The 13,818-nt window shown below is 42.6% G+C and overlaps 1 protein-coding gene across 1 annotated transcript; it reads right to left on the bottom strand.

The window, feature by feature from the left end:
* Window positions 1-204: 204 nt before the first annotated feature.
* Window positions 205-12,400, bottom strand: LOC114027073 (verrucotoxin subunit beta-like). Its single transcript, XM_027840908.1, has 5 exons — window positions 12,294-12,400; window positions 10,261-10,267; window positions 8,534-8,651; window positions 3,806-5,848; window positions 205-830 (listed from the first exon to the last, which is right to left on the bottom strand). Exons 2-5 carry the CDS (start codon window positions 10,261-10,263, stop codon window positions 247-249), a joined length of 2,748 nt encoding a protein of 915 aa, XP_027696709.1. The 5' UTR covers window positions 10,264-10,267; window positions 12,294-12,400; the 3' UTR covers window positions 205-246.
* Window positions 12,401-13,818: the final 1,418 nt, after the last annotated feature.

Genomic DNA, 13,818 nt, shown 5'->3' on the forward strand with positions numbered 1-13,818 from the left:
CTCTTTTTCTCCTCAAATTCTTCCTTTTGCTTCTCATATTGCTCATTTTCCTCTTTCAACTTTTCCTTTTTCTTCTTCAGTTCTTCAGTTAGATTCTCATACTTCTGTATGATTTCTTCTCTCTCCCTCTCAAATTGCTCCTTGTAGTGTTGCTGACGAGCCTCTGTGTCTTTCTGGAGAAGCGCTTCCACAGATTCATATATACTGTTGGTGTAGTGGGTACCCCTATTATCTTGCACCATTTCCTCAACCATGGCCATCAGCTCTGAAAGAAACATGGGCATGTCTCAGGGCTCCACGAGCATTATTGTCAAATGCACAGCATCGGTTTTCACACTTCTCCAACAACTCCTTGAAATATGAGTCATCAAAGGTTCTTAAGTAATCCCCTAAACTTTGTTCTCCCAGTTTGTCTTTCCCAGTGAATACAATGATCAAAAACTTCACTGCTTCAGCTCCTAGAATATTATAAAGCCGTTCAATGGCTGCCTTCTCCTCCTTGTTGAATCGGCCGACCGGCAGCACCAGGAGTAGAGCATGTGGTCCTGGAGAGGAGAGTGTCATGAAGCGAGCTATTTCATTTAAGCTTTCTTTCTCAGCAGTATTGGTGTCAAAAATGCTTGGAGTATCAACAACAGAAATGTCCCTTCCATTCCATCTGGTCCTGGCTTTCTTGTAGACTTTGGTGAGTGACCCTCCTGAAGATGTGGACTCAAACTCTCTCCTGCCCAGGAGGGTATTTCCTGTTGCACTTTTCCCAGCCCCTGTTTTCCCCACAAAGACAATTCTGAGTTCTGACTCCCTTGAGTCTCCTCCACTGTTGTCTGGGTCTGTAGGAAAGAAGTAAGAAAGAAGAATGAATGACTGGGTTTTGTAGATGATTGTAATAAAGCATTGCTCAGAAACCCTATCATGACATGGAGTGACCCTTAGGTTCGTGAGGGCTATGTCCATGAAGCACCAGCTGAGATGGGTTCTAACAATCTGAAGAAGCTTTGAGTATGGCCAGCTCTCTGTTGTCCTAGTGAAATTCACAGATGCTTGTCAGCTGAAGGGAGGCCACCACCAGCAGGTGACTTTTTTAAGGGGTGTGAGGAGATGGCATTTCTTAAATTTATATAACGGTAAATTCGTCCCTTCCTCTGGGGCATATAATGAATGAATCATTATTGCTTGTTGGAAAACACACGCATGTATGTACACACTTACAGATAGCCACATTAAACCCAGCTATATTAATAACTGAGGCCTTTTCCCAAGTTTGGATCTTTGTGTGACGTGGAAGTTTATTCCTTCCTCATCTTTGAATCTGAATTACTATTTCATAGTAAGAATTTCAAAAAAGAAAAGCTATTATCACCTCTGAACTCTGAGTGCAGATAGGAGTATATGTTTTTTCACTTTATGTTCTTTTTTCTTTTTTTTTGTGATGACTAATATGCATATATGAATTGCATGACTTCAAATGTTTAATGGGTGTCATATTGCTTGTCTTTTCAATGAGTTAGGTAAGGGATTGATGGAGGCAGAGTATTTGGAACTCAAAATAAAAAAATGAATTTAAAAAGATACAAATGTAATTAGGAATATTTAACAAAAAAATGAAATATAAAATGGAAGTTTTATAAGCCATTCCCTCTAGATTCTGAATTAGCATTTCACATGCAGAATCCCCCAAAAAATAGAAACGTGAGAACCTCTATAAGTCTTTTCCTCACTTATAAGAACAACTCAACACCATTCTCCTTTCACTTGACAGATAATTAGCAAGTTTCCTTTAAGGATTGTCTATTAGTTTTTGTTATTGCTCTTAAAACCAGTCAAGAAAGTCTCTCCATCTTATCCAATTAACTTAATAGATGAGTTCCCATCTCAGCTTAGATGGCTGATATCATCTCAGATCATAGATAACTTTCTCTATAGCTCCCTTGTCAGCCAATCTTGAATAAATGAGGGACTCTTTCAGTTCCATGTGGTCTTCCCCTCAAAGAAATCCTGTGTTTCTAGATTCCAAGACCCAGACCTGGAAACTGAGGTGGAAAATAACACCTTGGTCCTCATCCGTCATCATACTGGAATCTCTACCCCTACCTGCACCCCCTGAACAAATTAGGCATCTCTAGCAGAGATCAGAGAAGCTACTTTTCATATACAAAAAAAGGGAAACTAAGAAGTCACTTTTGGAACCTCCACACTACCCCAATTTAGATGTAGATTTTGGAGCATGACAGTAGCCCACTTCTATCTATAGCCCTCCTAGGGCTATAGGAATAACTTTTAATAAATAGTTTTGGAACACATAAATCTTATGGTTGGATTTCCTTTTTCCCTTTCCTGGTGTAGACACTTGGGTTACCACATAATCATTCATTGGGAGAGACATTTCCCACCAAATGAAGGAAAAGAAACAGGTAAGGTACCTTGAATAAGTCTTCTTCCTTTAAAAAAACTTCCTCAAACACAGGAATATATTTTGATAGTTGCATTAGAATATAATTGGTTTCTTTTGTGATCCCCTATTTTATTTTATTCTTTTAAAAACATTATTCTTCACAGAGGGCATCTATAGGCTTCACCATATTGCTAAAGGATGCAAGACAGAAAAAAACAACAAGAACACCTGTTCTCCAGTCACAAATTACTAGTGAGTTATTGCTCTGCACAGAAGGAGTTTCCATCATGGAATTTTTTCATGACATTGTTATGATATTACTGGTCCAGATTAAAGAAAGACTTAATGTGAAGTCAGCTGTCAACAAAAAAGCTAACAAAATCTTAGTCAATAGCAGTAGGAATACAAAGATTTAATCATGGTAAGTGACAGTCCCACTGGACCTCAAACTAGTCAGGTGCCATGTGCAACAGCATGTCCCAATTTGGGCACCAGATTTGCAGAAGTTTTCATTATGGGTTTGGGAGCTAGAAGGAGTCTGTAAGGTCATATAAGTACAAACCCTTCGTTTGACAAATGAAGAAAGTAAGTGTCAGGATGGTTAAATGACTTGCCCGAAGTCACAAAGGCTAAAAGAATCAGGATTTGACATGAGGTTCTTGGATTTCAATTGTCATCTCGTTCTACTACATTAGCAACTGGAGTTCATGCCAAGGGGGAAAATGAGCAAGGTGGAAGGTGTGGAGTTGATGGCCCAGAAGGAAGAATTCAAGGAATAGAGGATGTTTAGACTAGAGGAGAAAAGACTTGGATAAGTCATGGTCATTGGCCTCAGGTATCTGAAAGGATGCCCTACAGAAAGGGACTGTTCATGTTGCTTAGCCCCAAAGACCACAGCTGGTACTAGCAGGTGTCTCTTACAAGGACAAAGATTTCAGCTCAATTAAAAAGGAAGAAATGTCCTAACAATTTCAGCTGCCCCTACCATGCCATGCGTTGGGAGAGAGTGAGCTCACCATCACTGGTAGTGATAGAAGCCACAGGTTTTATGTACCTGGAATAAAACCATAGCTCAGAAAAATCTAGGGAATTACTATCAACTGGGTACGATTTCAATGGCAAGAATTTTGGCACTTAATTTAATAATTTGAATTAGTAGGTATCTTATCTATCTGGCATTCTTCTGGGAGGGGAGGGATGGAATTTGATTGATCAGAGACGCCATGCTCAATCCCCTCCCACACTAAATGGACCCTTAGAAACAGCAAATAATCCCTCATAGGCTGAGCCTCGGTAATTTCATTGAGTGGATTGTGAAATCAGTGAGAGTCTCCTTATCAACCCCTGCAACACTTCAAATATTCCAGTGATGAGAAACATCCTGATGGATTCTAGTTGCTAAAAGCCCCTTACCAGAGATTGTAGCTTCCTCTGTGGTAGGGAGGGTCCTCACTGTGTCACTCTCATCACTGTTCTCACTGGTCCGGCCACCATCATGCACAGCAGAAACTCGGAACCTGTACACAGTCTGAGGGGTCAGTCCGTCGATGTCACAGTATGTCTCCTCATTTCCTGTTCTCTGTTCATGCCATTCTCCTTCCCCCTCCTCACCCACAGTCTCACTCTCTTCTCTGTAGTCTATTCTGTAGTCCTTGATCTTGACTCCTGCTCCAGCAACCCTTGGACCCTGCCAGCACAGGGTCACAGACTGTGGGCCCACCACAACAGCTTCTGGCTTCCCAGGAGGGCAGATCAGGGTAAGTGTCCTCACAGCAAGGCTCACATCACTGCTCTCACTGAGCCCTGGCTCACACACCTTAGCAAACCAGAACAGATATTCTGTGCTAGGCTCTAGGCCACTCACTTTGAATACTTCTTGCTTTCCAGACACAGGGATGGTGGTCCAGTCCCCTTTCCCTACAACCTGGTACTCGACCTGACAGCCAGTGATCCTCTCCTCCTTCCCAGATGCTGAGGTCAGTGTGAGCTCTACACAGTCATGTGTGACCTCACCAATCTGGGGAGGGGGAGGTTTGACTGGTAGCTCAAAGTTGGTGCTGACCTGCAGTCCCTTTTCATAGAGGTAAACGGAGACCCCCTTGTTCTCCTGGTCTGGGACAGATGCTACAATGAAGTGAGTCTTCTCAGTGGAATGATTGGCCTTGGCAAAGTTTGAAAAGGATTCTGCCAATTGTCTTGCTTTTCTCCTTGTGTCTCTGTCCTCAACCCATGAGGAATATGTCTGTTGCTCACAGTCAAGACTGAATGGTGCTGGATTCCGTAGCCACTGTTTCCAGTCTGCTAAGTAGGGTTCCTTGTGCAAAGAGGTGAGTGCAAACACCAGGACATATCTGTGGGGAGAGCCTATTACCACATCGTCCACCTCATTCTGGTCAGCCATGACTGGCACCTCCTTCAGAAGGGTGAGGTAGGAATTTACCACCTTCATCTCCTGGAGCTTCTGATCCAGGAACTGTGAGAGCCTGCTAGTGCTGAATGGGGACTGGCTTTCCCTAATTATAATACTGGTCAGCTCATCTTCCTCTGCTCTGCCTTCCCGGGTCTCAGGTAAGGCCTTGGCTATTTCCTTCTGTAAAAGCTGTCTGTGCTGCTTATTTAGCTCTTGGAATTGCCTAATCTTCTCCCTGATTGCAGAAAAGACTGAGAGCCCTGGTGCCTCCAGCATGTCATTGCACCTCTTGTCATACTCAGATAACTTCTCCAGAGTGTCCTGGGCATCCCATACCAAGCTAATGCTGATTTCTCGAACCAGCCTGGCAGCCTTGGAATTCAGCTTCTCCAGAGGGTACAACCAGACTTGGACAGACACTCCATGGCCCCTAAGCAGCTTAGGAAGGGAGGCGTAGACTTCTACTGCATCTTCGTAAGTCACTGGATTGGTCTGAAGAACAAAATCCCCATAAAACTTACACCTGAATTCCTTGGTTGAATTTTTCTTATTATGCTCCTTTTTCTTCTTTCCCCCTACTTTTCCTGATACCTCGGGAATCTTCTCTACTGCAGCCTTCAACTTTCCTTCTATATCCTTGACATTTTCATTGGTGGAAACTTTCTGATCAAACACAAAGAAAGCCTGGGCCCCATAGAGCACAGTTATGACCACGTGGGTGGCTGTCCCATTATCAAACACATCATGGTAGGAAATATTCTGATATCCCAGGTGGTTCATGGTGAGGTGGGAATACTGGGTAGTCATACTGCACTTGAGAGTGACCCGAGCTTGCTGTTGGGATGTCTTGGTGTCACATAAATATTTGGCAGAACCTCCTATTTTAACCAGTCCTGCCAGGACACTTGCTTTCAGCTCTGCAGAGATATTCGTGGCCTTGGTCTTCTCATCAATAGAGTCAGAGGTGATGATGTCAAAGTCAGTTTTGCATTGCTCTTCTGTGGTCACATTTCTCTCAAGGGTCTCCCTGTCCCATAAAGTGATGCCTAGAATGGGACAGAGATTAGGGAGTAAATGGCAGATTGCAGAGGGACCACAACCTGTCACTTTAGGGTGCCCTCTCCAGCAGGGACAGCTGGGCCTGGGAGCAGCTTGTGGAAGGAGGGTGAGCAGGGCAAGAGGCACAGATGACAGGGGTGGACAAAATCCTACTCCTGACCTGGCAAGAACTTCTCTATGCCTCTTCAACTCCCTTGCTCCCCTGAGCCTTCTACGGCTGAAGGGGGAACCCTTACAAAGTCGCTCTCTACTCTGAACCCCTGAATCTGAATTCTCCTTCTTCCTCCCCCATAGTCCCAGTACACACCTCCCTACTCTGAGTCCCTGTGTTCCTTCCCCAAGTAGAGAAGCCTCTCCTCCTACCAGCCTGGGAGCTGCAGCCTAAAAAAGGCTCATGGTGATACAGGATTCACAAAGTTTACACAGCACGTTGCTTCCAACAGTTCTATGAATTAAGTAGTGTTATCATCTTTAGCCCCATTTTCCAGACAAAGAAACTGATACTCAGAGAGGTGGTAAATTTTTTGGAGAACCTACTGCTAGTAATTGTCAAAGCAGAGCCCTGGTCTTCTGACTACAAGAGTAGCCAAATGCATTGTCTGAACTAGATAGAGAACAGGAGATGACCCACAGTGAGGTCAGTGCTTGGTGGGTGTAGGAGGAATGTTGCATGTACAAAGCAGGTTTGGCAGTGTTAGCTGAGTATACGACCTTTGGAGCATTCTCTGAGACAGAAAAGGAGTAGTTATGCCTCTGAAGAAGTGTAGCTCCTTCTGGGTTGTCTTGGCCAGGCCCCTTGTGGTGAGACATTCTATGCTGCTAGCGAATGATAATCTTACTCTCTAGCATTAATATAGTACCTTAATATTTGCAGAGTATTGGGGAATGGCTGAGTAAGTTGTAGGATATGATTGTGTTGGAAAACTATTGTGCTATAAGAAATGAGGAGCAGGACGCTTTCAGAAAAACCTGGAAAGACTTACATGAACTGATGCAAAGTGAAGTGAGCAGAACCAGGAGAACATTGTACACAATAACAGCAATATTGTATGATGATCCACTGTGAATGCCTTAGCTGTTCTCAGCAGTGCAATGATCTAAGGCAATTCTGAAGGACTTTTGGTGAAAAATACTATCGACCTCCAGTGAAAGAACTGATGGAGTATGAATGAAAAGAGTTTTTTTAAACTTTGTATGTGTTTGTTTTGTGTATTTTCTTTTACAGTATGACTAATACAGAAATACATTTTGCCTGACTGCTCATGTTTGACCTAGGTAAAATTTCTTGCCTTTCCAATAAAGAGGGACAGGAGAGAGGAAGAGAATTTGGAGCTCAAAATTGAAAAAAAACCGAACATTAAAATTTGTTTAAAATAAATATTTTTATGTATGATTGGGAAAAATTAAAAATAATAAATATATTCAAATTACTTTGCAAATATTATGTCATTTGATCCTCAGAACAACCCTGGGAGGTCGATGCTTTTATTATCATCCTCATTTGGTAGATGAGGAAACTAAGGCAGACAGGGTTAAGTGACTTGCCCAGGGTCTAATAACTGGCATGTATGTAAGCTTGGATTTGGATTCAAGTCTTCCTGATTTCAGGTCCAGTCCTTTCAGGTCCATCCATTGCACCACCTAGCTGTATACTACTAACTGGCTCCTGGGATGTGACTGAGGAAGGCAGTGAGTGGGGTACAATTTAGTGGCTCTTCTAAATATGTCTTGTTTCTTGTTCAGTAGTTTCTGACTCTTTCTGACCCTGTGGACCATGGCTGTAGATGGAGTTTTCTTGGCAAACATACTAGAGTGATTGCCTTTTCCTTTTCCAGTGGATCCTTTCATCAGGCAATCAGAAGTTAAGTGACTTGCCCAGGGTCACACAGCTAGGAAATGTCTGAGGCTGAATTTGAACTCAGGCCTTGCTGACTCCAGGTCCTGTACTCAATCAACTGAGGCACCAGCTGCCTCTCTTCCAGATGCTGGTAAAGATCAAAAGCCAATACGTATTCATACAACCTGCAACTCTCATCCTTCTCAAGGGAAAGTGATGGGACTGCCTGCCCTTCCACCTTCCCCCAACCCCTCATTCTGAACCATCAGGTCTTCCTTTCTCCTTCAAGCTACCCTTCAACTTTATTTTAACCAGATTGGTTTACATGCACAAACACCTCAGATGTGTATGTGTGTGTGTGTGTGAGAGAGAGAGAGAAAGAGAGAGAGAGAAACAGAGACAGAGAGAGAGAGAATCTGCCCAGCTCTCCTGTCAACACTGTGTTTGATGCAATTAAGATTCTGACCCCATCTCTGACTAAAGGTGTTTTTTTTTTGAAAAAGTTCAGTCTTCTTTTGGTTTGATCTTTCAAAGATTGCTTTGTTTTCTTGACCCCCACCCTTCCAGGATGAATTAGCCCCTCCTTACCTAGCCTTCTTCAGACATCACTCCTCACTCCCGGCTGGGATTTGCCATCACATAGCATCTCCCATCAGAAGTAAGTGATCTAGATGGGTTCTAACTGGGGGAAAAAAGATGACACACTCTAGTTGCTGAGACTTTCTCTGAATCTGACTTGCTTACACTGATCATTTTTCACCTAAAAAGAACTCTTTTCTAACACTGTCCTCTCCTGACATCTGGAAGAAGGCCTTGCATTCCAGAGAGTAATTACCAGGGATGAAGGTATCTGAGCGGCAGTCATACAGTGTTCCGAGATGTAGGGGTTGACCAAGAGTTGAAATCGTCCTTGTGTGCTTCAGGGTCATGCTGCTTGGAAGTTCTTTCCCTAAGAAAAAAAAAATTGAGGTCCAGAGCAGTTATCAGGGAACTCCCTTTCTTTCAGGCTGCAACCGTAAGTGCCCCAAATTCCTCAGTGACCTGGCTCCCCCAATCTCTGTTAGCCAGGAATCCTTCCCTAGGATGGAAAGACATAATTCTTGTATGGAGGTAACAAAGGAACCAGACACCTTAGACTGAATTGTTCAGCTTAGAGAGAATCTTAGAAACAAGCTAGGTCAGAGGGCAGAGGTAGAGCTAGAGAGTAACCAGGAGGACTGGTTTGGTGGAGGGGAGTAAGTATTCATGTGCCACTAGAAGGTTTGCAGAGCACTTTACAAATGTCATCTCATTTGGTTCTCACAACAACCCTGGGAAATAAGTGTTGTTATTATCCCCATTTGACAGTTGAACGAACTGAGGCAAACAGAGGGCAAATGGTTTGGCTGGGGGTCACACAGCTAGGTAGTGTCTGAGGCTGAATTTGAACTCAGGTCTTCCTGAATCCAGGCTCAGCCCTCTAGCCACTGGACCACCTAGCTGCTTCTACCTCTCTTTTATTTGCCTTAAGGATAAAAATAAATGCACTTCCTCACTTGAGGAAATTGAGTCCTTCCCTCCCTCCCTGTAATTCCAGAAAAAAAAAAAGTTTTTTTGTATTTTTTTTTTTTAGGTAGTGGGGATTAAGTGACTGGCATAGGGTCACACAGCTAGTCAGCGTCAAGTGTTTGGTCTGAGGTCGCATTTGAACTCAGGGCCTCCGCTCTATCCACTGCGCCACCTAGCTGCCCCTTTTTTTGTATTTCTTAAAGAAATAATCGCAAAGGGCATAATGTCTTAACTGCTTCTTAACACAATGAATCCTAGATATCTGTGATTAAATCCAGTGATTACTTCCACTGAGCTGAGGGTGGAGGAACTGAAGCCTCCCTCTCTTACATGTACAAAACCCCATCTGGAGAGGCAGCTTGGTGAGGCAGAGAGCTGGCTGAGCAGTCAGCTGGGGCTGGCTTCAAGTGTTCCCACCAGCTGACATTTAGCCACCTCCTCTAGGCCACATCCTGCCCCATTCCCTTCTCTCACTCTAGCTGCTACTGGCTCAGGTTTTGCCTACTAAGAGCTGCTGCTGAGCCTCTGGCCAGCCCTGAGTGCCCTGCCTCTGGTTCCCCTCCCCCAATCTAGAAGAAGGGGTAGACTGAGGTTTTAAAGCCCTCAAAACTTTAACTCTTTGTTTAATCTCTGTCATAGGAAAGACTTCTGGCTTTGTTGTTGTTCATCCTGCTTTCTCAAAGAGGACTGATGACATCATGAGGGAATGTCTTGACATTGACTGGCATTTACCATCTTCCCCTTACATTTTAAAACTGGATCAAAGGTTTTCATTGAGTTAGAGAATTCTTGGTGAGGTAACTCCTTCTACCAGTGCAAGTCAGCACCTGCTCTGCAATGTATAGCTTTAGCACATTTCCTGGGCACTGAGAAGTTAAGTGACTTACCCAGGGTCACCTAGTCAGTATATGGAGAGATGGGTCTGGTGTCCTTCTGCCAGAATTCCTTGTCTCCTTCTTCCCTTGTGCTCTATGTCTGAGCCCAGCTCTCTACCCACTGTTCCACACTGCCTTTCATTTCCCTCTTTTGGGTAAGGCTAAATATAAAATGACCCTCATTGTTCATAGATAGTGTGGTGTTGTAAGACCAAAATACACATATTTGTGACAGATAATTTTGTTTAACTTTTATAACATTGAAGGAAGTATGGGATTAGAAATCTGTCTTCTCTTTCAATTTCATGGCTTAAGGGCAAATGTACCAGATTGCAAAATGTAACAGAATTCTTCTTCAGTCTGAGGTAATTTTGGCCATAAGAAACATTGTTAGAGTCTTAATCGGGGTTCAGGAGTTCTTTGAGGCCTGAATCTATGCTTGCGTATAGTAATGAAACCTAGGTTTTTGACCTCTGTAATATCTGCCTTGTGGTAAATATGTATTTGATAGCAATTACCCACATCAGGATCTCAGAGAGGAGATATTTCTCTCATAAGTCATCACATCCCTATGGAGACTTCAGTAATTTCAGAGCAGATTTGCAATGCAATGTTTAAACGTTTGCTTGACTTCCAGGTATAAGTGCAAGTAGCTTACAAGAAATGGCAGTCTGGAAATGTCTTGCCCATGCATACTGTTAAGTTGTACAAAAAAAATCAGACCAGCCAGGTGATCAGTAATAAAGTGAAGCATTTTATTCAGGGTGGAGGAAAGGCAACCAAGCAAACCTCTTTTCCTCATGTCTCCCTTCCTCTTCCTGAAACTCTCTGCATGATAGGGCATTCCTTTGAGTTAAGCATTGCCTCCTCCCTGAGATCCTCTTTTCGAGGAGAAATGGTTTATAGGCAGGATGATAATACACTGTAACAGTAACACTGTTGTAGCAGTTATGTGTGAGTTTTTTAGATGACTTTACTCTCTGACAGGAGGAATGGGGCAGCATTGCATCCCTGGGTTCCCAGTGAAGAAGGGATGCTTTCCTGGCCAAAGCTCATGGAGAAAAGTACAGAAAGGGGAGGTGGGGAGTACCAAAGATAAATTTCTTAGGTATCAGTTTCATTGGGATGATAACCCTGCTGGGGAGATGTGACACTATAGTCACAGAATTCCCAGAGGGAAGACCTAAAAGTTGTCTTCACACAATAGAGGAGGGGGACAGTAAGAAAGGAGGCCTGCAAGTTCAGTGTAAGAAGAAGAGCCAGCTCTGGCTCCCCATCCTTCCCCAGACATTTCTGGTGGCTGCCCTGACCATTCTTCTCCACTCCTTCCCTTCTCCCCACCCTCTTCCAGACACACACTTCTTAGTTGGGAGAAATGGAGCCATCCAGCCCCACATAGCTGCTTCTGCAGGGCCCTTCCAGTTCCATGACATGGCCCTCCCTTATCATTTCAGGGGTTTTCTGTGGGGATCACAGCATTCATGGTGGGGTACTCTTAGCTGGCTCACTGCAGAATACAGCAAAATTGTGAAGTGAGCTCAGTCTGTCTTTGATGCCCCATTGCCGCCCCACCCCCAACTTCCTTTGTCCGGGGCCCTGTTGGGAACACCCAGTGCCCTAAAGCTCTCTGTGACTGCAGAGAACTTTCCTTAATGGAAAGCTATGCAATTTTGTCCAGACTTCAGAATTATCCTTTTTTTTTTAAAAATTTCATTTATGGAATAAAACAAGCCTTTCCATAACATAGTATAATAAAAAAGATGATTGCACATGAAAACATAAATCTAATGTGTACAACTTGCTATTCCTTTTAAATGTATAATAATGTTATCATGTACATTTCTTTTTTTCCCTTTTTTTTCTTTCTTCTCACAATCCCCACTTCCCCAGAGATGGCTAATATTAGATAGAAATGAATATAAATATATATGTCAATACTCACACACACATACACATATATTGATATATATAAAGTTATTCTGTACCTATGGAGCTCTTGGAGGGAATAGGGACTCAGTCATCACACATATATTTCACCCTGACTCAACAGGAGTCAAAGCTAAGGTTTTAAGCATGCAGAAAAACAAAGCAGACTGCCTCAGAAGGGCAGGTCAGCCCTCCTGGACAGATCAGGGAGCCCACCCTCCCGAAGAGGTGCTGCCAACCCCTCACCTGGCCAATCTGGGCACTGTGGCTTTACCAAAATATACAGTCTTCTATCTCCCTCCTCATCACAGAGCTGATCTTCGGGGTCATTATTGGTGTGGGGTGTGCCTGGAGCCTGGGTATGTGTGAGCAGCAGAAGGCAGATTGAAAAACAAAAGAACTGCTGGAAAATGAAAGTTATCTGAACTAGGACCAGCACATTTCCTGAAAATGGGGAGATTTAGAGGAGATGTCCAAGGTCACCTTACTGGGTGTGCTCCTGCCTGCTGAGCCAATAGGGTCCCTAAGCTGAGGAACCAGAAAAAAGGGATCTTAATTGGGCATAAATCACTCCTCTGGAGTAACATGTAACCAGCTCTTAATGATTAGATCTGTGGATTAACCAGACCTTTGCTCACTTCCTAACTCTCTCTCTCTCTGTCTCCCTTGGTACCTCCTTCCCTAACTTTCATTTTCCTGCTTGATCACTAGGCCATTATTTTCTTTTTTTTAATCTTTTAAAATTTTTTACTTATTTTTAATTTATAGCGTAAAACAAGCATTTCCATAACAGAGTAAAATAAAAAATATTGCACTTGAAACTGCAAATTTATTGTGTATAACTTGCTTTTCCTTTTAAATACATGATAAATTTAGCATATAAATTATTTCCCTTTTTGTTCTTAATCCACCCCACCCTAGAGATAGCTATCATTATATAGAAATATGTATATATGTATGTAAATCATTCTATTTATCAGTTCTTTCCCTGGATGCAGATAGCAAATTTTTTCATCTGACCTTTGTAGTTAATTTGAGTATTGATAATAGTCACAATGACTTATTTGTTCAAAGCCCTTCTTAAAACAATATTGTTATCACTGTATACAATGTTTTCTTGGTTCTGCTTATTTCACTCTCCTTTATTTCATACAAGTCTTTCCAGGTTTTTCTGAGAGCATCCTGCTCATCATTTCTTACAGCACAGTAGCATTCCGTTCTAATCACATCCTACAACTTGTTCAGCCATTCCCCAATTGATGGGCATCCCTGCAATTTCCAGTTTGTTGTCATCAGCAAGGGAGCTGCCAGAAACATTTTAAAACTTATAGGTCCTTTTCTTTTTTCTATAATCTTCTTTGGAAATAGACCCAGTAGTGATATTGCTAGGTCAAAAGGTATAAGCAGCTTAAGAACTCTTTAGGCATAATTACACATTGCTCTCCAGAATGGTTGGAGTAGCTCACAATTCCACCAACAATCAACCAGTGTCCCCATTTTTTTCACATTTTTTCCAACATTTGTCACTTTCCCCTTCAATAATTTTAGCCAGTCTGATAGCTGTAAAATGATTCCTCAAGGTTGTTTAAATTTACATTTCTCTAATTAATAATGATTTAGAGCATTTTTTCTTATGATTATAGATTGTTTGTCTTTCTTTATTGGAAAACTGCCTGTTCATTTCCTTTGACCATTTATCAGTTGGGGAAATGACTCATATTCTCTCTCACCTGGCCATTATTTTCAAGCTCCTCTTTCACTAAAAAAGAGT

The sequence above is a fragment of the Vombatus ursinus genome, unplaced genomic scaffold (genome assembly GCF_900497805.2).
Source record: "Vombatus ursinus unplaced genomic scaffold, bare-nosed wombat genome assembly UNPS02014852.1, whole genome shotgun sequence".
Lineage (NCBI taxonomy): Eukaryota > Metazoa > Chordata > Mammalia > Diprotodontia > Vombatidae > Vombatus > Vombatus ursinus.